General features: G+C 45.4%; 3 protein-coding genes across 3 annotated transcripts in view; 1 reads left to right on the forward strand and 2 right to left on the reverse strand.

The window, feature by feature from the left end:
- The window catches only part of T265_12788 (hypothetical protein), a gene marked incomplete at both ends in the record, with an annotated part of 5,078 nt that extends 4,541 nt beyond the window's left edge, over positions 1-537 (reverse strand). The window contains 2 exon segments of the mRNA XM_009165488.1: positions 261-417; positions 431-537. Of these exon segments, the coding sequence (XP_009163752.1) occupies positions 261-417; positions 431-537 (264 nt within the window).
- A 2,291-nt stretch (positions 538-2,828) lies between these two features.
- Positions 2,829-27,121, forward strand: T265_01387 (hypothetical protein; the record flags this gene model as incomplete). Its single annotated transcript, XM_009165413.1, has 12 exons — positions 2,829-2,995; positions 3,040-3,250; positions 3,292-3,513; positions 3,550-3,756; positions 7,674-7,904; positions 9,413-9,758; positions 10,785-11,242; positions 14,123-15,388; positions 18,517-18,565; positions 19,399-19,732; positions 24,218-24,298; positions 26,402-27,121. 12 exons carry the CDS (start codon positions 2,853-2,855, stop codon positions 26,949-26,951), a joined length of 4,098 nt encoding a protein of 1,365 aa, XP_009163677.1.
- T265_01388 (hypothetical protein) lies at positions 15,636-22,067 on the reverse strand (the record flags this gene model as incomplete). The annotated part of the gene is made up of 4 exons (XM_009165414.1): positions 15,636-15,767; positions 15,831-16,093; positions 17,432-17,480; positions 21,858-22,067. The coding sequence occupies 4 exons, from the start codon at positions 22,065-22,067 to the stop codon at positions 15,636-15,638; spliced, it is 654 nt and encodes a 217-aa protein (XP_009163678.1).
- Positions 27,122-27,703: the final 582 nt, after the last annotated feature.

Raw genomic sequence — 27,703 nt, forward strand, 5'->3', positions numbered from 1 at the left:
CCAGATTGCATCGTGCTGAGTCCCTATTGATTTATCCTCGTTCCGCTCTCACGTGTGACTCCTATTGGCCGTTGCATTTCGTTATTTTTCTGCTCGATCGTGCATAACTGTTGGTTCCTATTGGTTATTCGGTTGAAGAGAAAGTCTCAGCCAATTCATGCCATTTTTTCTGATGTATATAAACCGCCTTACTTCGTGGCAAAAAAGATCTGTTCCTGTGCTCGAATTTGGCTTCTTCCTTACCCGAGTTGACGGGTTACCTCCGGACGACACAACAATGGAGCGATTATCTCAGCCACTGTTCTTGCATCTTGAGTTCTTGTTTCTGAGGCACAGCACACGTCAATACCAAGCGAGTCTAGAGTGAGAGCAAGAGCAGCCTGTTGACCAGCTTGCTTCAGAGGTGGGCATTGAAGGCTGCCAAATAGACCGAGCGTCGAGGCTTAAAGATTGATTTCGAGATATCTGAGGATGTCCGCGCCGGATGACGATCGAATGTTGCTCGCAATACCGATTCAGGTGGAATAAAAGTGCTGAGCCTACAATAGAGAAGTCAATAGTGGGATAGGTAGAGGGGAAGGAAAAAGTGCATTCCATGGTTGTACGCTGGCTAGGATACTGCCAGAACACTCATACCTAGACAGGAGGACGATTGGGGTCCTCAACCAAAGTCTCTGGCCCAAAAGCCTGACCACGGTAGCGGTGCTTGGTGGGAAATGCATATGCGTTCCCGATTTTACGGAACAAGTCGCCACACATGTTCCAACACCCAACCTGGAGGACCAGGAGACCGTGTTCTTCAGACCTCTAACCACTAACCTCTCGCGCGCGCACACCCCAGTACATCTCTGTGGGTCGCCGAGGTACACACACGGTCACACCACGGTAATGTCTATACTCTTCGTAACGGAGACTTGTTGCCGTTTGCTTGACTGTTCATTCTTAACCTTCTTGAATTAGCTGAGTCTTGATGAACAAAGTTCCATCCAACGTAGTCCTTACGATCACTGCGCCACCCAAGCCCGACCAATATGTCAAGGTGACGGTCGTTGACCATCCACTTTTGTGTTTAAACCGCAGTTTCAGGACGATAATGGCTGTGGGACAAACATTCGTTGATATATCTGTGAAAATGGTTTGGATGCGATTACGTGGGCACTGGAGTGTGGTTGTACTCATTAGCAACTCTGTCGGAAAAGCATAGCGTATCAACGACTGGAAATACAAAAAGATGCCTTGCAGTTAGACAAGACTATAAGGGTCCTTGCAACTTCATCAGGAGTGTGAGGGCAGTGAAATTCTCCAATTGCTGGGTCCGGTGATTGTACCATTGTGAGAAACTTCGTCCTGAACATTCAGTCCAAGCCACCTAATAACAGAGGTCCTCCTTGTCAGGGGAGCGTGAGGTGACCTATACAGAAGTATGACTAACGGTTCTACCGTGCACATCAGCTGCAGTTGAGGTAGCTCAGTGGTTGAAGGGTTAATTTGCCGACCTGGCGTGCTCTGATCACGCACTAGAACACGAAGTCCTGACTCTCACCAACGTTCTGAGAGACAACGGGTTCCCTGACAAGTTTATTATAAAGTATTTGAACAGGGGAGAAGCCAACACCGTCATCACCACAGCTGAAAAAAAACCGGGTTACATTAGCCTTCCGTTTAAAGGAGATATACCGGCCGGCCTACTGAACAGAAGACTTTCTACCAGTTTGAACAAAATTTTCCTGGCCGCAACACTACGAATCTGGTTCACAAGCAATCGTCTGTGCTCCTTTAATCTCACAGAGAGTGCCTGTTCACGCCAAAAATATGTCGGTGTACCCATTCTCTTGCTGCTGTGTAGCGGAATACATCGGACGCACGACTAGGCAAGTCAGCCAAAGAATGAAGGAACACAATCCACCCTGGCTAGCTTCTGAAACTAGGAGAACGATAACCAACTCAGTAGTACAACACCTAGCAGACGCGGCGCACAACGTGATGCCCAGCCAAAGCTTCTGCATTGTTTACAAGACACCAGCTCATCAACCCAGATCAGTACAGCAACTCACAATCGCAGTGGCTGAAGCTATCGCCATACGACATCGCGACCCGATCCTTTGTCGGTAAAAACGCTTAGTTCATGTGTTGTACTTGCCATGGTCCAACTCACCTACACCCTGTGCTGGACACAACCACAGCACTACCCGCACTGACAAACTCAAGCCACTCTATTGGTGACCTGGACTAGATGTTCTTCGATAAGCAACTAGTGTTCTCTCACTCAATTTCCTGTCCATTTACACCATGCCCATTCAAATATGCTAAATACTTCTCCCTTAACCTTTGCAACTTTGCGGCTTGAAAAGGCTGACATGTTTGTCAACTCATCTGTTTTCTTGTCATAAATGGGAGTCTTCGGAATACATCAGGACAATTAGTATCTGTTAGTAAACGCTCGTTTCATGTTTCACCCTTACTCTTCACTCGATTTTTCCTAGGTTGTCACGATCTGGCCGTTCATCGATGGCCGCGCTCCCGTGCACCTTAGCCGTTCATGGGAATAGTACCGCAGCTGAATAAGCGAACAAACTGATAGTGATACAAAGTTGCGTTCCACGACACCGTTTTCTTGGTTTACCCTCAGTGTGTGTGCTAAACGTGTACATGTAATTTCCATTGTGCAAACGAATTGTATCGTTGAACGGCTCTTCTTCCATTTCAGCGTCATCAGGAGTCGTCTGTCGAGTTGCTGAATTGTGTTACTGCGATATCTCTGTACAAAACCAATTTCATCTTCTATTACCTTCGCCAAAAGTTGGCCTACTGAATGCACATGAACCCTTTTGAGTTTTGTTGTTCTTCAAAAGATGTCCCCTTCAAGCGAACATCTGGAATCATGCTCCACGTCGTTTAAGCCGATTATTTCCGAAATTGTCGGCCATATGGATGCGATAATACTCACATTCTGCTCACTCGGCATTTGCTTATCAAGTTTACCCAACCTTTCATTGTTAGTCTTACTTTCTCTCTACCTATGCTCGTCTATAATCTCAGTTCTCAGGCCTCTACCGACACGAATGATGCACAGCCATTTTTCAAAGGTTCTATGGCCTCTGTTGATCATTTTCATGGATCCTTTGATGAACTTGGAACAAGCATGAAGGCGAATGCAACTAGTGGGGTATTTTTCTACGCCAAATGGGACTCAGAAGCTATAGAGGCGAGAACTACTGTAAGTGCACTGCATTCCTTTTCCCCGGTAAAGGTAATTTGCGTTTCGGGAACTTATGTAGGAATTTATTCCAGTTGTATTCTATTGACTGTTGGATTCCAACCGGGTCTTGTCGAACCCGAATTAGCCTGAAGCGTTTCCCGCAGCTTACACTGTATGTGAACGATGCAGCGTCTTTGGAATTGGAGGATTTACGTTCGGTCCACCGTGCAGCCGATCTTGTCGCTTATGTGATGAAACCGCTTGTTTTCATTCACTCAAAATCGGACCTTATTCAACTGACGCTATTACACAAGGTAATGCGAAGTACACTCCTTTGCCTACTCTCTCAGTTTATAGTTTTGGGTTATTTTGGATTGGGAGCCGCTGACTCGAAGGATTTCTTGCGCTTTCGTCAAGTCTCCCTATTAGCTTGCAATATGCTTCCTCAAAACTTTGTTTGTGGACGGGATATCGTTTTCGCAATAACACCAGTTGCCAATAATTGGACGGGGGGCAAGTCTGGTCTCGTGCAGTTCTATCTGACGTGTAACTATTCGGTAAGTGTCTCGCTGATATACTAGTGCCATTTATTGCCATCCTGTTTTTTGTCCTTGTTTACCTTCCAGCTGTTTTTTACTTACCATTTGCTTGCAATTCGGAGCCCTCGGTAGCTCGAGGAGCCGGAAAGCTAGAACCCAACCCCGGCATCTCGAATAGTCCTGTTTAGGCTTTGGCATCCGTGTAGTATCTCAGCCCTGGTGTTTTCTCCGAGTCACAGGATAGCTAGGGCAAAGAAAGGATGTTACAGCTGGGCGATTTTTTATGTGGCCTGTAATTTCACTAATTCTGAGTTTGTGAATTCTGACTGCATGTTTTTTCGCTTAATTTTATGTCGCTGCCAGCTTCGCGAAACAACCATATATTTCAATAAAATTCCACCTCTTTTGATTGAAAGTACCCCCTGTTTGGCACTTGTAAACGGCTTTCGGCTGTCTAACGAGGTAATAACTTGAGCGGCACCTCAAATACTTGTTTTACAGGGAGAATGGCCTGTCTTTAAAGCGCAGCCATTCCCTCCGGTTTTCGGTTGGCACCGTTTTCATGTGTTCATTATAATCATCGGACAACAAGGACACCAAAATGTACTACTTCGACGGGTTGCGTTGGGGCATTCCAGATTCCCGAATTTCAACAGGGGACAACGATGAGCACACGAGAATGAATTTTTCGAATCGAGGTGTTATCGCTGAGTCTTTTAGCTTTACTTTTAGCTTCACTCTCACTGGTAGTACTTGGTGAATCCGCCTAGGAATAGCCCCACCCCAATCAAGAAGATAGTTTTAGGAGCGTAAATTTTTCCGTTGTTGAATTTATCGGTTGACTGCCACAATGTTCTAAGAATATCTGATACATAACCTTTCATCCTAGTTAGTGGTCATCGGGAATAATTCTGGCAGCTGAGGTATCACGGCATTGTCGTCATCACAAGTGACAGCAACATCAATGTCTCAACTGATGTTTCACTGCAGTACAACCACAAACTGTACTTGATTATAATTGGAGCCCTGGAGTAAAAAAGGCTGGATGGGAAGGGAGGCCAGTGCCAACCTACCGCAAGCATTCTTAGATGCCTAAACCATCAAACATGCAATCAGACAATCTGGAAAGAGGCCGACAACACGAACGCCCTTAACATCTCAAAATATATCCGGCCGGGCACAGAGAGAGAGAGTCACATGGACGCCATCTGGAAAGAAGGGCTGCAGCATCAGCACCCTTTTGCCAAGTCACATGTCGGCACCCAGGAGATTCCGCCATTCTGAAGGAGGGCACAGAAAACAACACTTATCTGAATAGGCGATCATTCGGCAGCGTAACACATGGCCGAGCCACAGCAGTTGGTACTTTGGATGTTCCCCGCGACCGATATACCTGATGCCCAATCGAGCACTCATTTTCCCATCATTTTTCTACGACTTCACCGATACCATCCTAAACCAGCAACACTTGAGACACCAGTGGCCGAAAATTTGAAACCTCAGGACATCAGCCCGTAGGGACTGACCCCTAACCCTATGACGGCGCTCACTCTTTTCTGGCATGTCAAACCGCCGAGGCATGTAAAATTCGCCACAACCTCAAGTGCTTCTTTTTGGGATACGTTTAGAGAAACACGACTGCAGATGCAAGCCACATGTCGAAAAATGGTATTATGGTAGCCAGTTTATATTCAACGACATTTTGCCCCAAAGATTATGATTATGTCCCCTACATTCTCCGGATCATCACTAATAACGATTTCAACACTGGGGTTTTGAAGACCCATTATTTCATCGCTTACGAACTGGAACAAAATGGATGGAGTGAGCATATTCACTGAGCATTTTTTGCACGGAGGCTTTTAGAGAGATTCCCGTACACACCTACACGAATATAAAAATCGGTTAATGTTCAGAAACTTCTGGGGCATTCCCTGTTGTACAAGCAAGCGTAGAAGCACTGACATATCGAAAGACTCGAATGCGCCCTTGTAGTCAAGGGACACGAAGATTCTGACTGGTTGTATACGTGGCGTTCTAACACTGGATGGAGTTTGAAGATGTAGTCAGTGCAGCCTCTACCCGGTCTAAATCCCTCTTGACGCTCACGGGTTAAGCTATCGTCTGCTGTCTTATGCCAACGAAGAATCAGTGACTCCAGACGCTTTGTCACAAATGTAGTCAGACTGATACCTCTGTGATTACTGAATTCACTGAATTTCTAAAGTGGTCAGTATTATCGACTGACCCCAGTTGTTTAGGACAGTCTATTCCTCCCAGATGGACGCAGATAGGTTGGACAAACATTTAATGAGGGATTCACCGCAGTCTCTGAACAGAGCATGTAGAAGGTCGTCCGACCAAGAACTCAGTGACGTTTGATTGAGGAGATTCACTGTGCTCGAGCTAGTTCAGTTGTTAAAGGGCGAACATGCTGATCGGAAGGTCCCTGGTTCTAACCCAGCCGTCGTATCTCGACTGTTCCTGTCTAGGTCTGGGCAACCTATCAGTATCATCCCTCGTGCTTTCTTCGGGTGGCGTGAGAGTTATGCACCAAAGCTGAACACTTTCTCTTTTGGAGGGCACATTTGATCACTTCTGACGTTGATAGGGGGTTAATATTTATGTCAAAGACCGATAGTCTTCATGGGAATTGAATTGGATTGTTATTCGAAGCATTCTGCCCAATGGTCTAAACGTTCTCATATACTGGACATCAGAGATCCATTATGGTCCGTTCTAGTTTCACCATGAACTGCAAAGCGAACCAGGTGGGACGACCTGTGGACATTTCAAACCTTTTCATTCCCATATCTTTGACATGGATGAACTAAGCTTCTGATCTTCGCGGCACTCCTTTTTTATCTGACAGTGGATGATGCTTCAGGTTGGATTGACTCAGGTTGATTGATTAAGGTTGGATTGACTGGAGGGAATCGGTCGCCCAGTCTCCAGTAAAGTGACTGTTTCGTTAGATCCAATGCACCGAAGAGGTTACCTGGGTTAGACTACAAATAGCAATGTCAACGTCAAGTGCTCCTTTGGATATCTCTATAGCGACCGAAATCGGACTAGGAGGTAGACATTGGACGAGCTGACTTTGATAAGTTCTTTTGAGTCCGTGTGCCTCTCATTGGCCAGTGGAGGTGCGCGTGTCCAACGCGAAAAACGCAGCTAAGGGCAGCAACCAACAAGTGCACGATCGGAGTCCACACAAGTATCCCAGAAGTAGTAAGGAGTAGTGGATCTCCGCCACCAACTAATCATTCACCCAGGACAAATGAACTCACGAACCATACTTCATTAATGCACAGGGAACCAAATAGACGATCCCGAGACGAACGGATAAATCAATTTGGTTGAAGTATGCACCGAATCGGCCAGGCGTAAGGACACCAGCCACTACAGAAAAGACAGGACAGCGCAACCAATCAAGCAAACATGAAAGTCAAACCACAACGCTATGCAGTCTGAGAACGAGCCAGTGGAAATAAAGGAAGCGAATTAATGGAACCAGAAGGCGTTGGGATAACCGATCTAATCAAATGGAGACAGACCACACCGCAGCGCAAATAAAAAAACTGGATCAATCAACTCACGGCAAATTTGTATTTCAACTGGCCGATCATGTCAAGAGGTAATAGATACTCTCCGAATGCTGTACAAGCGCACACAAGTATACTCAACTATACGGTGATAATGTCTCCTTGTTCGGTGGCGAAACATTTCCAGGATAACTACCAATTTCGTCAAATAGATCAACAGCCACCTGATTAACATAAACCAGTATATCTTGGTACAGGGTTTCGAACATCAATCCATTAATGGTCTATTATATCTTGCCAGTTTTCTTTAACCGGTCTGCTTTTCACCTACTACCATCCACCATCCCGCATCCCAAACAACCGTCATCCCGTGTTTCTTGTTTATTTCAGACTACCACTTACGACTACCAGATGAAACAACTAGAGGCTGACGCGCTGGTCGAGAAAATTGTGCACAAGATCCACAGTTTACCCACTCAGTGTCTGCATTCAACCGATTTAACTCCCATAAACAGAAGGCGTTCGACTTATCTTGATACCGTTTTTTCAAGTGGCCCGAAACTTATCCTCGTCGGACCTCACATATCTACAGTCAGAGGAATAGACCCATCGATTTATTTAGTGAGTAGAGGTAACACTTATACTTCTCATCTCTAACTGTGTTGGGCAGTGGTCTCTATAGCTACCATTTGAGTGTTCCCCTCATACTGTGCAGTTTGATAGAGGGTTTTTCACTCTATTCACTAAGATTCCATGTGAATCTAAGGTTTCAACACAATAAAATCCTCAAGGTTATAGGATAGCCGACCGTTCGCTTCTGATGGCATGAATCTTCCCCGCAATTCAACGAAAAATAGAAACATAACATATCTCCTTTCTTGGAGGGACTCGCTCTCGAAGAATGTCCTCTGGGGGATAGCTGTATAACCCCAACCCCTCAGTGGCTTGGTTGACGTCCATACTTTGAGTACTGATCCATTTGAGGCTCAACTGAAGTCCTGGCTATTCCTGTTTTTTTCGTGAATACTGTTGCTATCCATATGTAAGTCATGACACTCATGCTCCTGTGAGTTTTACCACAGGATGTATGCGCCCTTTCAGGAAGCGAACGGTCGTTTCTACGGAGGAACACAGTCAATCTTTTTGTTATGAACATTCTGACTTCGTGGACATTAATACCGCATTTTCGAGAGTGAGCACTACGACGAATCAACTTTACCAGAATTTTCCCATGAAAAGTAATCCGAAAGGCAGTCGTGAAATGCGTCGGTACTTAGCACCACATGCAGTACTACCACATTCCGGTCTCGTTGGAAGTTCCCTTCATTCTGAATTCTCACTGCCATGGCTTCGCCTTCTTATTTTTATCAACCCCGTTTCATTTATTTATGAACCTTTGTGCCAGACGCGCACTCCCATCAGTGAACAAAACCTTCCAGAGCTAGGAAACTGCCTAGCATTGTGGTACAAGAAGTCAAATAGACTCAGCCGTAGCACTATTTCTTTGCTTATCTGCCATGCTCCCGAAGGAAGCACGAGGACTGAGATACTGCGCCTTAACCACTGAGCCATCTCGCGTTCGTGCAAGAAGTTACATCTATAACAAAGCTCACTGTCAGGGTCTTTAGCTTGCGTTGTTTATACGCCACTCAGTGCAGCAAATTAACCTACGAAGGAAGAAAAATTCAAGGCATGGCGACATTTGGCCGCAATAAACTTGGCTTACTATCATCCTGTGAACAAGTACTAGAGTTTGTTCATTTATTCTGATACCTTCATCTTCATTTGGGAAACTGAGAAGTAGGAAGACCTCATTGTCAGACTTGAGTACGGGCCGTGAGTAACCGGATAACCCAGCTGGAAAGTACTTTACACAAACAGTACAAGTAGCTTTACAACCTATCGGCTTATAGCGAGTAACAGGACGTTGATGAATAGAGTAGACATGTTGGCTGGTATTCATCCTGAAAATACGAAGATATCCAGGCGTGTTTAAAAATGGCCTGTCTTTTAGCATCTGGGTTCGGAAAAGTGAATTAGTATGCTTCACAATTATTTGTTTTGGGTGATACATACAGGTAATTTATGATAAAACGAATTTCAACTTTGTTTATTTTCTACGTCCTCAGTTACGGTCTTTGGAATTGTCTTATAAGAGTTGTCCATCCGGGACTAACATTACTGCTCTATTGAACACGCATCAGAATGTGAATTCAACAATACGTCAAGAAGCACAAAAGTTGATGCATCAGCTGGCGTTGTCCGCGTACCATGAACGCCGTAAACAAGCTTCTGTTTGCCCTCGTTGGTTGGACTACTTAGGTCCTCTTTTGGGATTAAAATCTCAGCATGTATGTGGCTTATCAAACCATGTTTCGATGCTGGGCAATGGGGAAGATACAGCTGATTCGCCGAACTCCGAACTCCCAATCCTGTCCAAGCTTCTCAAGATGTTGCACAGCCGTCCCACGTCAGGTAAGTGTTCCATGTCCTTTTTGGTACCCACTCTCTTGAAAACACGTATCCTTTGCTTGCCAGCAACCAACGCCCCAATAAAGCTGCAAGATAGGAAGTAGTCCTTCCGTATTGAAAGTTAACTACGATACCACCTCATCACTTGACGTTAAGGTATCACTATTCATGATTGGTTGTTAGTTCAACCACAGCTATACATACACGCGTGTGATTTTACTGCGAATCCGACCATTTACGAAATCACTGTGCAAGAAAATCGTATCATTGTCAGGTTAATAGATCCGCCCCACAAGATAACATTCATGATCACTTAGAGTTGGTCTTTCTTCAAGACTTAGTCACCACAGCTTTCTCGCGTCAGCAAAGATAGGAAACGGTTCTCCCGAACCAGGGTGATAATTTTTACAGTTGTGGTTATTAATAAAGGGTGTTTGGAGTGCTCCTTACCTCTGGCAAGCCATTGGATGATAGTCAAGGCCCGTTTTCACCTTCTGGAGCGGCATGTGTGGATTTCAAGATTATTTTGATTCCCTGTTGCTTGCGAAGAACTACCAGAAATGTAATTTGAATAAGATTTGAATAAGTTTTTCGCGAGATTGAAGTAGTGTGATCGAGAGCTTTGTAACTTGGTGCTATCTGTTGGTGAATTCTCCCTTACTTTCTTCAAAAACGGAATTGACGGAAGCGTTCGAACCTCATCCATCTCTGTATCTTTTGTGATTTCTCGGGCAGAGCAACTCATCCCGAGCGGTCAATAACTAGGTAGGGTAAGTTGGTATGGAATATTGTATACAGCCCCGACTAGTTAAGTAAGCTCGTTGGGCACTCACGATTGGCCGTATTTCTATATTAAGCTGACAGCTGGACAATCCAACTCACACCCGCAGAGGCGTCGCATTTTTTCCAGGTCCGCTTGCTTTCGATCAGTCGTGTGTTCCCTAAATGCCAGCAATTGCAAAAGAATAAATAATAACACCTGCACCATTTAAACAACATATTTGTCTTTCGTGATGGCGCTTCTTAAAGGTATAGTCTGCGGGTACCCAATGTTATACGTTTTGTCTTACTGCAATCTTCGAAACGACTTTCTATCTTTCCTTGGTATAGACATGTTGGATACAATTATCACCCTTCTGCATGAACTCTCCTCAGAGAGTGACAGCCCACCTCCGATTCCTCATACTGGCATAGATGCTTCTGCCATGCTAGAGCGGCTGCACTTCGTATGCTGTAGTTGGTACCATCGTGATCATCGACTGGATGAGGATTGTGTGTCGTCTTCTTCATCGACTTGTATTTCAGATGTCACTCCTACCCTGCCTCCGGTCCTGTCAGCTGTTAATGGCTTGGCTTGTGGCCGTAATAAGACCCTTAGCTTTCATACTTTGGACTCACTGGAACAACCCGGGCTGGTCTGGTCATTGACCGGTTTCAGTGTTCAAACAGCGTCCTCCGAATCAGGAGCTGCTATCGTGGACAAGGCAGTGAGTGATCTACTGTCACTTTTATTTCTACCTGGAAAGCGTATCACCATTGTTAAAGGCTCACATATATCCATACTTCTATGAATTAGTACCGAAACCTGGGAGCTGCGTCTACTTTCTGACCTGCCTGAGTTATGGCGAAATTCGTGGATTCGTTTTAACAAGTCTGTAACCATTGGGAACTGGGAGGTTGGTTAGCGGATTGTTTGTTGTTTTTCTATCTTCCTCAACCATTTCTATAGGTTTGGCACACAGCGAGATACTTTCCACGCTGCATCCCCCCTGATCATTATATGGATGTGTGAAGCTTGGTTCCTCATCGACTCACTATCTGGAATGTCCGTGTGGAATTCATCGGTGGCTAGAAGCACGATCTATGAAAAGCAGCGTGTTTCAACCAATTCTCACTATTTCTTACTGAAAACTCTTTACTCCTCGTTCTTTGCTTCACGTTTCCCGAAAACTCCCCGACATGCGTTGGCTTAAAAGATCTTTTGTTTTTAGTGGTAGCACAAGGTTAGACTGGTCTTGGCGTGCACTAGTTACTACCCACATTCAAGATGGGTGCACATGGACCGTGCTCACACGTGAACTGATCAGTGCTAACGAACCAGGCAACTAGGTCACCTGGGTTAACCATCTCCAAAGAGTGGTTCTTTAATTTGTCGGAGTGGGAGGATGACGCGTTAAAGTAGACTTCTAATACGGAAAGTACTAGTTTGGCCAATTTCAGTGAGCAGGACTCCTTCAAATGCGGACGTACTGCTCTTCACTATGCACCAAGAAGTGTTTGACGGAAAAGTTTGAACACGATTCACTGAGTTCCAAGTCTGAGTATGTAGTGTCCCACCTAACTACCTCATGTAAATTTGCGGTGTGTGACCGAGGCCATGGTGACCTTTACAACACAACCCCTTCGCAGATGTGGATAGTCTAGCCGCACACTCAGTTGAGTGCCGTTTTTTTCATCGCGGATAGCACTGTTCTAGTTACATGGAGAAATCCTCGGTACAACGAGTGATTTGGCTGCTTCACTGTAACACTTTGAGCCTTCAGAAAAATGTTTCCTTTTGGTTACTGAAGGACCATGTCACTGCTTTTGAAAACATGGGATATCCAATGTGAAATCAAGCCGGACTTTAATCCGCTTTCCGATACGTAAGGAAGGTGCTGTTATTCACATCACCCAATTGTACACGGATTTTTATGGCTGTTGGGCTTGCACTGCGATCAAACAACTAACCGGACCGCTTCACCGAAGAACACCTCACTACGGGTTTTAAACGGAATCCTCAATTTCAGTACTGAAAAAGCACCTTTTTATCGTTAATCTACATAAGCGACACTAAAAGTATCGTTCATATGGCGTGATAATTTTCTGCGACCATTCCACTGGTGCCAGTTGAAAACCCAACCTCGGTTTTATCCACAAGTTGGTGGATGGACTACTTCGCCTACGGTTTTGATGATATATGCTCGTTTGAACTGTTCGGGGGCTTGAAACGCGAGTAAAGAACACGTGTCCAGAAAACTCCGCACCATATCAGCTAACCCTTACCCAAATCTGATCATGGGTCACTGGAACTTTTATTGACGCATAGCACAGCTAGACTAAGTCAATTGTTCCAGATGTTTCGGCCAAACAAATATTCATTGGCTGGACCCTAACTAGAGCTGCCACTTTGTCATAGTGCTCGGGATTCTGTGCTACAATGAGCATGCGGATTATGCCGGCTGGAACTCAGTTCCGAAAGGTTCAACCATGTCCAACCAGGAGGGCCAAAGGGAAGCAGTCCGACAAAGAACAGCAGTCCTCGTACTGCGAGAAATCGAATTATGAGGCGATCTGGTGGTAAAGTCGTACTGTCCTCTGCGATAGGAGTGTGAAGGCAGTAAGGCCTTTCCTCCAGGCGACCAGCATATAATATCTATGGAAGCAGTAATGCTGCCTTACCCCGAGGAATAACGGGTTTGAAAAGGTCCGCCCTAAATACCGCACACTCCGATCGCCCAACCGTTAACCGCGACCGTCGGTGACGTATTCACTACGGTCGAAATACTTTTAAAACCAGAGTCCGGTGCTGCCCAAAAGCCACCTGCTGTGCACAGCTGCACTGCGACTAAGTCAGTAACGCCTTCCTCCCTGCGTCCTCTGGCCCCATGCAACCAAGCGGGTCAGATTATTGAGTCATCGGCTCTGAGCAGGGTCCCACAAGATAACCTTAACTGCTTCCTCGCGGTGCGGACTTCAGTCAGTCTAGGGGACTGGTCCCCGAAACAAATCCCACTGGCTTTTGGACCAGGCCTTTGACTCAAATGCTCAATGTGGGGTACCTGAACCAAACCCCCTTCTTCGACTCGGGCAACCGGTTATCAATTCACTTTCCGTCAGCAGTACTTGTGCGGAAGCACTATAGTTGTATTCGTCAACTTCGAGAAGTTTCACCTCAGGCGTATCGAGCTCACATACCTAGAAAGCTACCGAAAACGCACAGTTATGCTGATGACGAAGATTGCATGGAGATGGAACAGAAGCCAGTGAAAGAAACTATCCTCTGCCGTCAGAAGGGCCTGCGGGTTACCCTGAAACTGCTTCGGTTTACTTGATGCGCCACGTCTTAGCGTAGCTGCAATAAGCCTCATACCGTTTTGCACGTTTTCGGCGGAATAGAGTATTCTGAATGAATTCCACTCACTGCTTTGCTCGAGCGTTCCTTGCGCCAAATGTCTCCTCTGGTCCTGCAGATATTGTTGTAACGGATTCCTATTGTAATGAGGACCGTGTATATCCTGGTTCCTATGACGGACTTGATATAATTCTGCATGTCTATTTTTACATGAAGCATTCGGTGAGTGCCACCAGCCGGCACTCATCTACAGTCCACGAGTGCCACCGGCACTCATCTACAGTCCACAGGTGAAGTAGAACCCTGGACGGTGAACGTGAAACCACCTACGGCCTCGGAGGTTTACGAACGACTATGTTCTCTCAAGCGCCACCGAGCTCCCGTTCCGGATGACCTTCCACCCGCACTGTTTAAAGACGGGGGTGAAGTCCTCAGTCAGCGCATGTCCGATCTGTTTGCTTGCATTTGGGAAAAGGAGTCTGTCCCAGACAACTGGGGAGAATCAGTGATAGTGCCCATTTTCAAAAAAGGGGCGCGTAGTGAGTGTGATAACCACAGGGGGATCAGCTTGACCCCTGTTGTAACGAGACTGTTGGCGTCAATTGTGCTTCGTCGCCTTACGGTGGCTCGTGAGATACTGACTCGAGAGCAGCAAGCGGGATTCCGGCCTGGTAGGGGTTGTGTTGACCAAATCTTCACACTGCGTCTTGTGCTAGAACAACGCCATACGTATAAGCGACCCACGATTCTTGTATTCTTGGATTTCCGAGGCGCATTTGACTCGGTTGACCGGTCTGTTTTTCTTGAGACGCTTGCCCACCAAGGAATGCCCCAGAAGTTTGTAAACATCATGCGTTCTTTGTATTCTCAGACTTCCGGACGTGTGAGAGTGTGCGGAGAGCTCTCCAAAAGCTTCCGTACACAAAGCAATGTCCGCCAGGGATGCCCACTCTCTCCATTCCTTTTTAACTTTGTAATCGGTGAAATAATGAGACGAACGCTGGAGGGTCTCCAAAACCCTGGTGTTCAAATAGCCAGTGAAGAAAACCTTGTCGATCTGGAATATGCAGACGACATCGTTCTCATGTTCGAAGAGGAGGAGAAGGCGCAAGTATTCTTGGATGAACTGACCAAAGTCATCCCGTCCTTTGGTATGCATTTTGCACCCACAAAGTGTAAGGTCATGCTTGTGGACGTGCAGTCACTGAACACGCCCCTTACAATCCAGGGAGAGGTACTGGAAGTTGTGGAGCGTTTTACGTACCTTGGAAGTTGTATTAGTTCTGATTGCAGTGTGACAGATGAGGTGAATGCACGAATCTGCAAGGCTCGGGCCGCGTTTGCTAACTTGAGACACCTATGGCGTCAGAATGGTTTATCCCTGAATCTGAAGGGACGTGTGTATCAAGCTACTGTACGGGCTGTTTTGTTGTATGGCTGTGAGACTTGGCCTACTCGAGCAGCGGACCTGAGACGTCTTCAGGTGTTCGACAATCGTTGTCTCAGAACCATAGCTCGCGTGGGTTGGTGTCGGCGAATCCGTAACGAGGCAGTTAGAAAGCGTGTTTTCGATTGTGTAACGGGTACTTCCATTGTAGCATGTTTCCAGCACCAGAAGCTGCGTTGGTTGGGACATGTGTTACGTTTGCCGAAGAGAGTGCTGTTTTCCATGCCCAACTCAGAGTGACGTAAACAGAGAGGTGGCCGACCCTTGACTTGGCAGAGGAGTATGAAGGAGATCACGAAACGCTTGGGTGCTGTCGGTGCTACTCGCCTTCCAGGATTGGGACCGCATGATCCTCACTGTGCCTGGTTGGAGACACTACAAGATATGGCTGCCAACCGATGTCAATGGCGTTCTTGTTTTCAGTTTCTGTCCAGATTGCCTGAGTGAATATCTGGAGGTGTAGGCACCTCGGAATGATTGTGTTAAGCTAGCACTAAGTCCTTCCCCCATCCACCTTCATTCTTTTCTTTGCAATAAGGCTTTCGAATAGGTCATGGTTGTACGGCAGTGAAGCATCGGTGTTGAACACTGATGTCATGCTGTCGATGATGATGATGATGACATGAAGCATACCTGTACTCTCCAGTCCTAATAGGGTACTACATGTGGTATGCTTGAGTTTTGACATTTGCATTCCCGTCGATTGTTTTGGAATGACCATCTGCAGGTGTTCCACATCTATGTGAAATGGACTCTTATTTCCTCTTGTTCCCACGCCTTTCGATCATGCTTGGCTGAAGCAGTGGACGTTGTGTATTTTGCTACTTAAGAACACCATGGTATGTCTGTTGGACTTCTCAAATGACTTTTGGATGGTGCCGTGGCCACCTATCTTCCCGAGGCTAGCCACACTACTTTCATTGTATATTGGGCCCATTTTGCTTTACTGGACATTTCCCTGCATTTTTTGCCACTAGTGCCACTCGGTCGCTTAGGTGGGACTATTGGATCGTTCAATGCAACTGTAGCGGAATTGTCCATCCGTGGTCGACGAAATTTATGAAACGTGCAACCGTTCGCTTTTTCTGTGTAACATGTTGAGCTATACGGTATAGATGCCCACGGTCTCTCGCCATTTTGGTTAGTGGCGATTTAGGATTGAAACGCGTGATGATCTGTCCGTTCCAAACTTTGAATGTCGCCGCACTGTGCATACACACACCGCTGCGTTGTATTTCGACTTCCAAGCTAATTATCAACGGACCCGAATCGTTCTACTAGTCTCGTTTGTGTACTTTGTTTATGTTCTGACCTTCACACACACAGTCATGGAGAAGCGAGCTATGGGGGTCTATCATCTGTATTGTTATTAATGTAAATAAAGTTCAATGCTGGATTTCCGTAGTGGTTCGCTTACTCAGTCGTCCGAATAGATGCCACTCCCGCCCGACCCACATCATTCTGATTTACGCCACTACTTAACTGGAACAAATCCCATTATTCAGGTGGCCAATTAACAAAGCATGCGTTGAAGGAAGGATCAGCGAACAAAACTTGTTGACTTTATGCCGACATTGCAGTGTGCTCCTTCTGATTTTGCAACGCGGCCCCCTGACGTCACAGGCCGTCCTTAGTCCTCATAAGAGAGACAAACCGACCTTCCTAGTACTAAACACAGCTTGAGTGAGGCTCGGTTCGCTGCTGTTCATTCTTCTGTGAACATAATGAGAAGTATAAAAGCTGACGGAGGAGGATCCAGTTCAGGTTTTTCAAATGATAGTTCACGATCTAATTCACTGAGCTACCCTGATCAGTTGCCCAATCATGTCGCATTGTTTAAAATGCTCTTCACACCTGAAAATTGTTGGGTGCGACTGCAAGGCAGGGCATCAAGCGTGAACTTTGCAAAATAGTCTATCGGTGTGATGGAGTGAATTTTTCCACCCTAATGGTTGTATGAGTTGCGGCGGTCTATCTGCGAATGAAATTGCCACTCGGATAGAAGGAGCCCAATTGTAGATGAGACGGCTGCTTACCAGATGAAGGGTGGTTGCTGCTTCTTATAGCTAACCCTATAAAAACCCTTTTCGATGAATGCAGATAACCAACACGCACCGCGAAATTTTTCCCACACTGCTGAAACTTCAAAAATTAAAATGAACGCCTGTAAGGCAAATATAAATAGGGTTATTGTCACAACCAGGATGGTTCGCCCCATCCCTTAAGCTTTTACTTGAAACCTCAGGTTTTTGCGTAATTGCTGTGCAGTCAATTGCAATTGTTCTTCACTTACTTCCGTTTTCCTACCTACTGCATACACTACACTACATTCTATCTCCATCGGCTGAGCAACTAGAGCATAACCATTCTGAAGACAACATTTCTTAAATTTTCTGTCACTCGGTTCACGTCAGCGAGACAGTGGTTATTGTTTCAGGGAGACCGTCTGAGCTGTTAATCAGCTAACCGACCAGTGACCATGAAGTTGCAAGCTGTAGTTCGGGTACCGCTCCCAGTCACTATACGGTAGTCAAAAATTGTGATTAAAGATTTGGGACGTCGAAAATAGGAACTTCGAAAACATGGCTACTGGGTACTTAAGGGGACTCAGAACGTACGTTGAACCTTGCGTTGGCACCTTCGGCGAACGTGGGACATGTAACAAACACTAACAAGAGACACTGCTGTCTTCCTTATCAACCTTAGCATCACACATTTTCAGATCTTTTTTCGTTCAGTAGTAGTGAGCGCATCTGTTTTTGGAGGCTAGGCACCCCTGGATATTGTTTGCCGATCTGACACCGAATTGTGGAAGTGTTAGTGATGATGTATTGGGATGAATAGCTTCATATTTGCTTGTGTTTCGAACCGCTCCAGTCAGATGTTAGTTTTTCTGACCAACTACACAGTGTTGTCACGGAACAAGCGTTTGCTTACTAACAGCCAACGGAAGACTAAAACAGATTTCCGTCAAGTGAGCTTCACTGCATTGATGCAGTTCGGCACATCTTTGTGGTGTTCGGTCGAACACGGCGAACACCACAAGCATCTGAATTCAGTCGAACTTGAAACATTGAACTCTATGAGTGTATGTTCTAGTCAGATACTGAACGGGGAGTTTAGTTTAGCCTTTCAGGTAGTTGAGTTAGTTATTTCTTGTTCCTTATATGGCCCAATAACGCGCTTTTTCTTGTCTGCAGGCTGAAGCGGTCTATCGATTGGAAGAACCAGTCAGCTACGAATCACTTAGTAAGTTAGCAGCTTTGACATCTCCTTTTCCACCTGCTTATAACTGGGAGAAGTGACCGCCGACCTATCCAAACGAAACATTTGAACTTCATCTATTAGGAGTCCATATACGAGCTGACAGAAGGATGTATATTTACAAACGGTGGAAGCATCCTCACATAAACATAGTGTAGGATTAAGAAAAACTGAGTGTTCAGTGTTTTGTGTCAACCTTGTTTGCTGTTTCAGAATGATGAGACTCAGTCAGAGCTTACTTTCTTTCAGGTTCAACCTGGTCTTTATCGCTGACAGACAGCGTGAGTGTATCTTGTGTCACGTTACCAGGCCCTTCTGAAACGCCCTACCCCCTATTACCTGTTTGCATCCACAGTTCAGTTTTATTTTTCGGTGGACAATTTTTAATGGGAGGCTCTCTCAATCACATGTCTTGCATTTGATTTAATTCAACGGTAGTGGACTCTCAAAGAGTGTGTGTGTTGTGTCATAAGAGTATGCTGCACCAACCGAGACGCGTACAGCACGTTCGGTTGAAGGATACCTTTGACCTGCGGCCATATTGCCCCCTATATTTCGGGAAGCCAGACGAAGTCGCGAAAGGTGGCTTCAGTTAGCCAGTCTAAAGTGACACATTATTTATCCTTCGCTGAACGTAGCCGAAAGGTCGGCTTTTCTCTACCGGTCCTATTTGGGTGGAATTCCCTTGTACTGATGGCCTTGGTACCTTTGTGGTTATATGTATATCAGCACTAAGCGTATGTTCACCACAAAGAAACATATTCTGAAAATGCGATCCTGGTTAACTTAGTGTTGCATGTTTCCTTTTTTCTGCTCAGGCCGATTCATCTCCGACTATCATTCCTCCAAACTGTTGCCTTGGCATAGACACCCTTTGCCCTCCGACCAGCTCCATCAGCTACATCCAACCGAATCATTTGGCCGTCGTATTTTAGAGATTCGTGACGCTTCGCATCTCGAACTTCTGCTGGACTCCCGATCGTACATACATTCTGGAGCTTCTCGGCAAACTACGCTGAAAACACAAAGTGCTTTGTTACTTCTCTACTATACTCGGAATTGCGCCTACGCCTCACATGGTGATAGTCTACTCTGGCATTTCACCCGTGTTGCTGAGTCATTTCCAGACAATAGTACTGTTTTATTTTCCAAGTGAGTTCCGTTGGGTTCGATTTAGCTTCACTCAGGATTCACTTTGCTCACTTATCATCATCATCGCCAACATTAATAGACCAGCACTAATCCAGTCGTCAGGGAGAATATTTCGTAAAGGGTGAAAAGAAAGGTGAATGCCAGCAAGTCATCAAAAACAGCCCCATCCTCCCATGGATACCACCAAGAACGGTGTACCCTATACCTTGGAACAGCGATAAGTTGAACGTATCTGAGCGTCAAATTGAAGATGCCATCAGTTGATGTAGCCTAACGTCTTTTGTTCACCCCACTAGGTTTGAGTTTACCGTAGAACGGTAGACAAACTATCTACACAGTCTGACTAGGAATAAACAGCATGCCCGCTGGTGGAACTGGTTACGTACCACGTCCTGTAGGATTTCTAAACACGTGCAAATGAATCACATGAAACTAAACCAGTGGGACGCTTAAATCTCATAGCACTCGTTTGACGGCAGTCGCCTTTATTCCGCGTTCCCAGCAGACCCGTTGTTGCGTTGGGAGCTGAACTCAATGTTTCTTTGTTTGGATGGCGGTAGTTGGGTATGCGAATTACATGTCCAACCACTTCAGCTTGATTGTGCTTCTGATTCATCACCAACTGGTCGCTTACACACCACTACACCCATTAATAAATAGCGATTGCTTCAATTGCGGATTTTGAAACCCCAGTCGGCACCACGCGTCAGTACGCATCGTAGAACGCGCATATCAGCTGCACAATGATGACGCTATCCTTTAACGGAAATAAGCACCAATTACCGAGAACGTGGTGTCATCGTGATTATCATCTTTGATATGGGTACACCGGTAGCAGCAGATGCGTTATCAAATAGTCTGGTGAGTGGGTGAAAAAACGCCTTGTGACTCCATGAAGTTGTCGGAAATGAGTGGCCTTCATCCTCCAGCAGCACTAAAGTGAACGTATCTGAGAATCACATAACTCATTTCAAGTCCACGGAATAGTTCACACAGCACGTGCTTCAGTCAATGAGAGCTCGGTCGCCAGTTACCTATAGTAGAGTGCCTATATTTCAGTCTTGCTTTAGCTCAACAGTTGGGGGCGCACAACTGCTGACTGGAAAATCCGTGGTTTGAATCCAACCCTGGCTTTCGTATTCCTCCCATCCAGGCTCAGGCGACCTAGCGGTGCCTCGGCCCCATGCTTCCTTCGGATTGCACGACAGCTATACACCAAGAGTACTACAATCAAAGGATATTTCGAATAAGACCAGAAAAGAATAAATTGAAATGTTCACGGACAACCGACTACACAAATTTGCCGTTTCACTCGGGCAATGAAACTACGAAAATCGATAGCTTCTTTTGGACTACAAGAAACATAAATGAGCTATGTTGAACACCTGGCTACTGTTTCACCAAAACTTCTATTATTGGAGGGATGAAATGTACTTTTCTGCGCGTAGAACTATTGGAAGATACTTCCCGTGTCTCATGATCTATGGAATCCAAGCGTATAGCCCAGTGGTATTCTCGAACCACCAACCTTCTGCTTTCCAGACGGGCTCTGTACCAGCTTGGCTACCGCCTACTTTCTGACCATTTGCCATTCAGCTGAAGAAGTCTTGCCGCAGGCCGATGGTAGCACATTGTCTGAGACGGTATATGTGGCAACATCACCAGGGCACCATCTGTACTACTCTCTGTTTCGATGACTCCAGCTCCGGTGCGGTTACTCGACCTAAATTGTAGTTCCTCCCAGTGGTCGTTACCTCTTATTGGACGACTGTAATGTGGATGTTTGCTAAGTCGTATGAGGGATGGAATAGGTAGTAGACAACCCCTGTTGTGTTGTATTTTAGTTCATTTCATCGTATATTGTGTATTTCATTTAAGGAACCGCAACTGTCCCTCTTTAATGCCTTGGACATTCTGGTGTGTTATACTTATGATGGTGCCAGAAGTGATTCTCTGTAACCACTTTTTTAAGGACCAAGATGATTGTTAGTCGTCATTCGCTTGCCATATATGTGAGCTACGAATACATCCTACGATTGGTGTAGCCCACTGGGTTACCTTCCACATACATTGTGTTCTGATCTGAGTTGACAGTAGTGGACCATCATTTGCTTTAGTTGCTCACCCTACGACCTTCCATCGGGTTTACGCAGAGTAAATGGCACAAAATGGCCCAATGGTTGGAGCGCGAATTTACTGACTGGAAGGTCCTTGGTTCGAACCCAACCTCTGCATCTTGAGTTCCCCTGTCTAGCCTTGAACAAACTGGCAGTATCCCAGTCCTCGTGCTTTCGGCAGCTGGGTGTCGAAAGGGTATTACAGCTGAACGATTCATGTTGTTTATTTTACATGGCGTTCAGGTGATTTCACACAGTGCATAATCCGATGTGAGAGACAAATCCGGAAACCGATTCCAGTCCACTATGGGAGACGGATGACTCCTGTTACACGAATGAGTACCGACCTTGGATTACTGCCTGTAGTCCCTAAGTTTCGTGTTTCCCCGGTTGCATATTCAGTATTTAGCACTTCCAAACAATGGTGTTCAAGTAAACTGAACTTGATCGCTCATAAGGCAGTTGGAACTGCCGACTAAATATCCGGTTAGGCAAGAAGCTTGTTTTTCTAGGGGGCAATTTCAATGGCAAGGCATGGTAAATCATTTTGCAATGTGGAATCTCGGTTGATTGGAGTGTTATTGGAGGAAAGTAGTACCACAGGACCTTCCCTTAACAAATAACGATTCTGCTGCAGTCAAGCGTCGCCTCTAAACACTGGCGTTTCCATCGATGGGGAAATACTGTCTGTGCAGTTGGTCTAACTAGTACATCCATTGGATAAATCCAAGGATCATGGTCGCGTTGGCCTGAAAGTCGATTCTTTTACCTACGACTGCGGCAAAATTTCTCATGCTACATTGCAATCGTTAATCTACGTGGTGTCTGGTGCAATGGACACGCCAACACGTTTCCATTGATTTGCATTATTTCGTCGCTTGTTTACATGGGAAGCACAAAGTAAAGTTGCAATTTTGGAGTTTTGCTGGGTAGGTATTTTGTTCGTAGTCACACCACTCTCGTTTGAACGGCCGTCCTCCTGTGCTGGCGTAATTATTCCAAAGGGAAGCAGTGGACTCGAGTTTCGCTGTTATTAGAGCTCATCAGCAGTGCATATCCAAAGGCCGTGCCGTAATTTGAACCCGGACATCTGACATGCGAGGCGAGCGTGTAAATCCCGGCAAGGCCATTGGATATGCACGGCTGGTGAGCTCTAATAAGAGCGAAACTCGAGTCCAGTGCTTCCCTTTGGTGTGAGCTCACCGAAATAATTACCCCAGCACAGGAGGACGGGCGTTCAAACGATAGTGGTGTGACTACGAACAAAGTAAAGTGTACCATTGGTCAGTGTTATTTACCTTAGACGATACTGTTCCACCCTGTCTTGTGAGCTGAGATGATTCATATGTTATCCCGCACTCCGGCGGATCAATCGTGGTGTTTTCAAACACCAATCTAGTGTATATCAGGTGATCCGAGCTGCATTAGTTGCTCACCGGTATGGAATCAGCTCTGGTAATTGGAACAATATACCTGTTCTCCATAAGTTTACCAATCCGGCTTGGTCAGCCATCTAAGTCAAGCTAAATGGATGCCTCTGGATGCTAAGGGAATGTTGCGCACACTAGAGAATCTCGAATTCATCTAGAATTTCGATATACTTGTTTCCCATTTGTGTGCAACAATGTCATAAGTGGCTGTTCGCTCTGTTCCTCCTAGTTGCCATGTTGAGTGAGCCAGATGCTTCTTTAAACGATGGACTGTTGAGTGGACTATTTGTTAAACCCCACCCACGGAACACTTGGCGGTTAAGCTTTTCATGGTGATGCTGGTAGTCTGCATAATAGTATAGCCTCTGATCACCTTCTACAATGAACTCTGTATGACCTGATTGATTGTATCCTAATGTTCACGCACTCCTTAAGGTCTATAAACCGAAAGAAGAGCGAACAGGGGATGCCAACGTCGACGCAGTTCAAAAGCCGCTGCCGTGAACTACTTGGGCTACCAGCTAAGGAATAACTCACACACGTATACCTGATTCTTGCCTGTCAGACAAGTTCGACTGGCAATTTCAAATGCCCTGTGGATATCTGATACTGTGGTACTATTATGAAGACTATTGTTTGCTTACACCAGCAGGAAATGTTACCATGGATGTACAACGAATATTCAGTTGCAAACAGAGTTCGACGAATAGATCAGCCACTTGATCAACTACTAGAACCCTTTATGTTTTAGAGGTTGCTTTGTATTAGGCTTTTCTGTTTTCACAGTAGGAGACTGCGCCACCTCCCCTCATCTAACCATGTTGTAGCATGCACACTTCCTTAGTTTTTTTCTAATTACAAACCTACCTACTTTGCTTCTCACTCCATTCCACCATTGCCCACGTTCGCTTTTCAACCTGCTTCTTCATTGTTTGCAGGGTAGATGTGTCGGAAGTTGACCTCCCATGGCATCTCCGTGTGGAACGCGTCCCTACAGTGATTTTCTTCCCGGCAAATCGGTATGCTTCGATGCGTATATGCGTCATTTTCTGGCAAAATGCTACCACCAACAAGCTGTCCTCTCTTGTTTGTACTGAAGAATACAGGTCGTCTCAAAACAAGAGATTGGGATGTATGTAGAATATAATTGACATAATCACCACTTAAAATCGAAGTTGATAGATTCAAATACCACAAGATAACAAAGTTTGCGTTCATGTCCTCATTAATTCCGATTATTAGGCTCGTCCAACTAGAGTTTTCGTGTAGTCTTATCTAGTTTAAACCAAAGGACTACTTTAAGGCTGCAAATTCAGAAATTACTACTCGAGTCAGTGGGTCAAATCAGTGAAAGGAAGAAGTCCTTCGCTGCGGAGTTATTAGAGGCTACAGAATACTGGACAAGGGAGCAGAATTCTCGTATGCATCTTGTTTACAATACTGAACATTCATTTTCTCCTTGAACGCGTCTTCCTGAACTTTCCTGGATATTCATTGACTGCTACTCAAATGCAAGCAAATGCTTTAAAGTGACTCCACAAATTCCGTAGTAGATCTCACTTTTCTAAAGACGTGAAGTGGATTTACGAGAGAACGTGCTACTCGTATGCTATCAGTAGTATCCACCTTCACACCAGTATATCACAGCACTTGAGGATAGCATCCAACCACCCAACAAAGGTTGGTGAACATCTATAAACCAAAAAACCTGGGAAAGTTGGTAAAAAAAACTGCCCTAGTGCAATACTGTGCACTGAGGCTCTCACCCTTTTGAACGCAAATTCATCTTCATAAATATGCTGTTCTAATGCTTGACTGAGTCACTGATCTCTCTGTCTTCCAGTTCGACTACACTACGATGCCCACGGTTCATACACTTACACACTGTTGGAGTATTCGGTCCAACAGATTAGTGAGTACTTTGAGCACAAACTGGTGGAGCATTGGCTACAAGGGTAACCGATGTGGCACATTTCTAGCACGTAACTGTCTTTGGAAATATCGAGCGTAGACCAGTGATTGCACAGGTATGAGTGCCATGAACTCACGTCAGTGGTAGACCTGGCCATGGTTTCTAGGCCTACGACCTTGGGCTTTAACGTGTCCCAGGTTGTTCGTTTGCTTTCCCCTAAGCAGTTCCCCAGTCCTCTGTAGTCAGCGCGTTCCTCAAAAATGTCACCACCTTGCCTCTCTGATACTTCTCTTTGATGCATTTCTAATGGGCAGTCCATTTTGGTGTAATTATGCTTTGAAGATCTAACTTGCCCTGGAAGTCGTGCAAGAGATCACCGATAACCTTCAGCTCCCCAATGAATCCGTAGGCACGTGTGTGATACGATGCCAGAGTCCTTGGTGGTCTGGCTGGTGAATTCGATTGATCCAGTAAATATCAAGCCGTGGGCCAGTATGCTTGTTGAAAAAATGTGGCATGTTTCAAACGATAGGAGATTCATTCGAATTATTTCATATCTTTGGTCCTTTTGGCGTTTTTCCACCAACGAACCGCGCCATTCAAAGCAGCGGAGTCGTTTGGATAAGACGTAATCAACCTGCCACTGATGCATTTTTGCACCACAGGCCAACCGAAATGTGCTAACTAGTCAATTTTCGTTTACCTATCAATCACTTTTTAATTTAGTCTAAGAAATGTACCTGCAGTCGGGTGTGGTGCGTAAGCAGCCCCTTGTAGCCATAGTTGCTGTGATTTGCCCGTTTTTTCGTTAAGAGACTGAGTTCAATATTCAGAAAGGCCTTCTCCTAATAGCCTTCCACTTCGGCCAAGACGCAATCATCAGAAAAATATCCCTTACCGCCAAAACAACATGACCCTGCTGCCTATTCGAATGCACCTATCGTGCCTTGAAACCGAACTGTGCTGTTTGATCAACAGTAGATAAATATGATCCACAAATCCACGAAAAAATTTCCACGCTGCCAAGCAAATTATCGCATAAATTCTACCTCCAGCCTTGATAATCTGTTCGCCGTGTGGCCATATAATTCCATTTACTGACAAATTCTGCTCCCTCGCTTTATGCATGAAGTTTTAATTTGACGTGAAATTTTCCACCGCCTTTTTAACAATTTAATCGTAACGCTCAACCACTTCCATCCACTACCAGGTCCACCTATTCCACTCGGTTCTATTGGCCCATCACACGGATTACTGACCCGTCCATGGAGCTTGTTAAGTTCGTTCGAAAACAGCTTGGAAAGCCACCGTTTTCCGAACACATTTCGCCGATTCTATTGGAATCAGCCGAAGGAAGAACACAGTTGTTGGAAGCTTTACATAGGTCCGACAGCATTCTCCTCGCGCCACTTCACGGCCATTGTATTGCTCGATCGACTTCATTCAGAAAATTCACCTGTCTCAAGGGGATTTTGGCGTCTATCACAATTTATATTCGCAAATATGTTCATTCTCTTAGCGTGTACTTCGCCATAGTTGGTCATCTGGAAGGAAACTTGCAGCGTATCAACGATAGACTAACTTGTCCCTTCACGCGCCTCTATTGGTCTGCTCGTAGTCCTTGGAATTTGCGTCGTTCATTGGATGCGCTTCTGAAACAGTCAAAGTTGTGGAATAATGCGACGGCGCATATCAGAAATCTTTCCAACACATTACAACAGTTAGTCTCTCAGGCCAAATCCATCAAGTTACTTTTGTGATTTTCTCGAAGCACAATCCACACCCCTCGCTGACCATTGTCCGGGTCAGTGTCTACTTGGGATCCTTGTTTATTTGCTGTGAGATGCTTTTTTTCTCCTATTTTCAGCACCGTTTACAGTTTTTACTTCTTTTGGGCATGGATATTCAGCAATAGAATTTTGGAACCGTTTTTCTCTTCGGCTTCTATGGTTTTCAACTGCACGTTACTGTAATACCAGAGGAAATGGAGCAACATGGGACTGCTCATAACTTTGCTGTTTGACGGTGTCATGCAGGAATTTAATGGGCTTCACAACTTTGTAGCACAGTGTAATCTCCGAAAGTTGTAATGACCCCTAAGATTTGTGGATCAGGATCGATTTAGAGAGGCCGTCTGAAATGACCGATCAAAAGAGGCCTTTTCGTCAGTGGTTCGCACTGTTTCCACTGCTATTTTATATCCTTCAGTGCGAAACCCGAGTTACGTCAGACGCATGTGACTCCCAGATGCTGTTTTCCAATACCGTGGCTTCAAAACGGTCCGCCAAGCCGATGCGGTTCTACACAAAAACACTATATGCCATGAAGCGTGAACTACACAGCCTGCTCTTGCAACGGCGTACACCGAACTTGGAACCACTGCACGTTCTTCCATTCACACTGGTGTGCGCGTGCGTTCCGTCAACTGGATTGACGGTATTTCTTGTAGGTACTAAAGGCAAACTATCTCAATTACATGAACACAAGTGTACAGGAAGTCGTGATTCATGGT

Source organism: Opisthorchis viverrini, assembly GCF_000715545.1.
Source record: "Opisthorchis viverrini unplaced genomic scaffold opera_v5_15, whole genome shotgun sequence".
Classification (NCBI taxonomy): Eukaryota; Metazoa; Platyhelminthes; class Trematoda; order Opisthorchiida; family Opisthorchiidae; genus Opisthorchis; species Opisthorchis viverrini.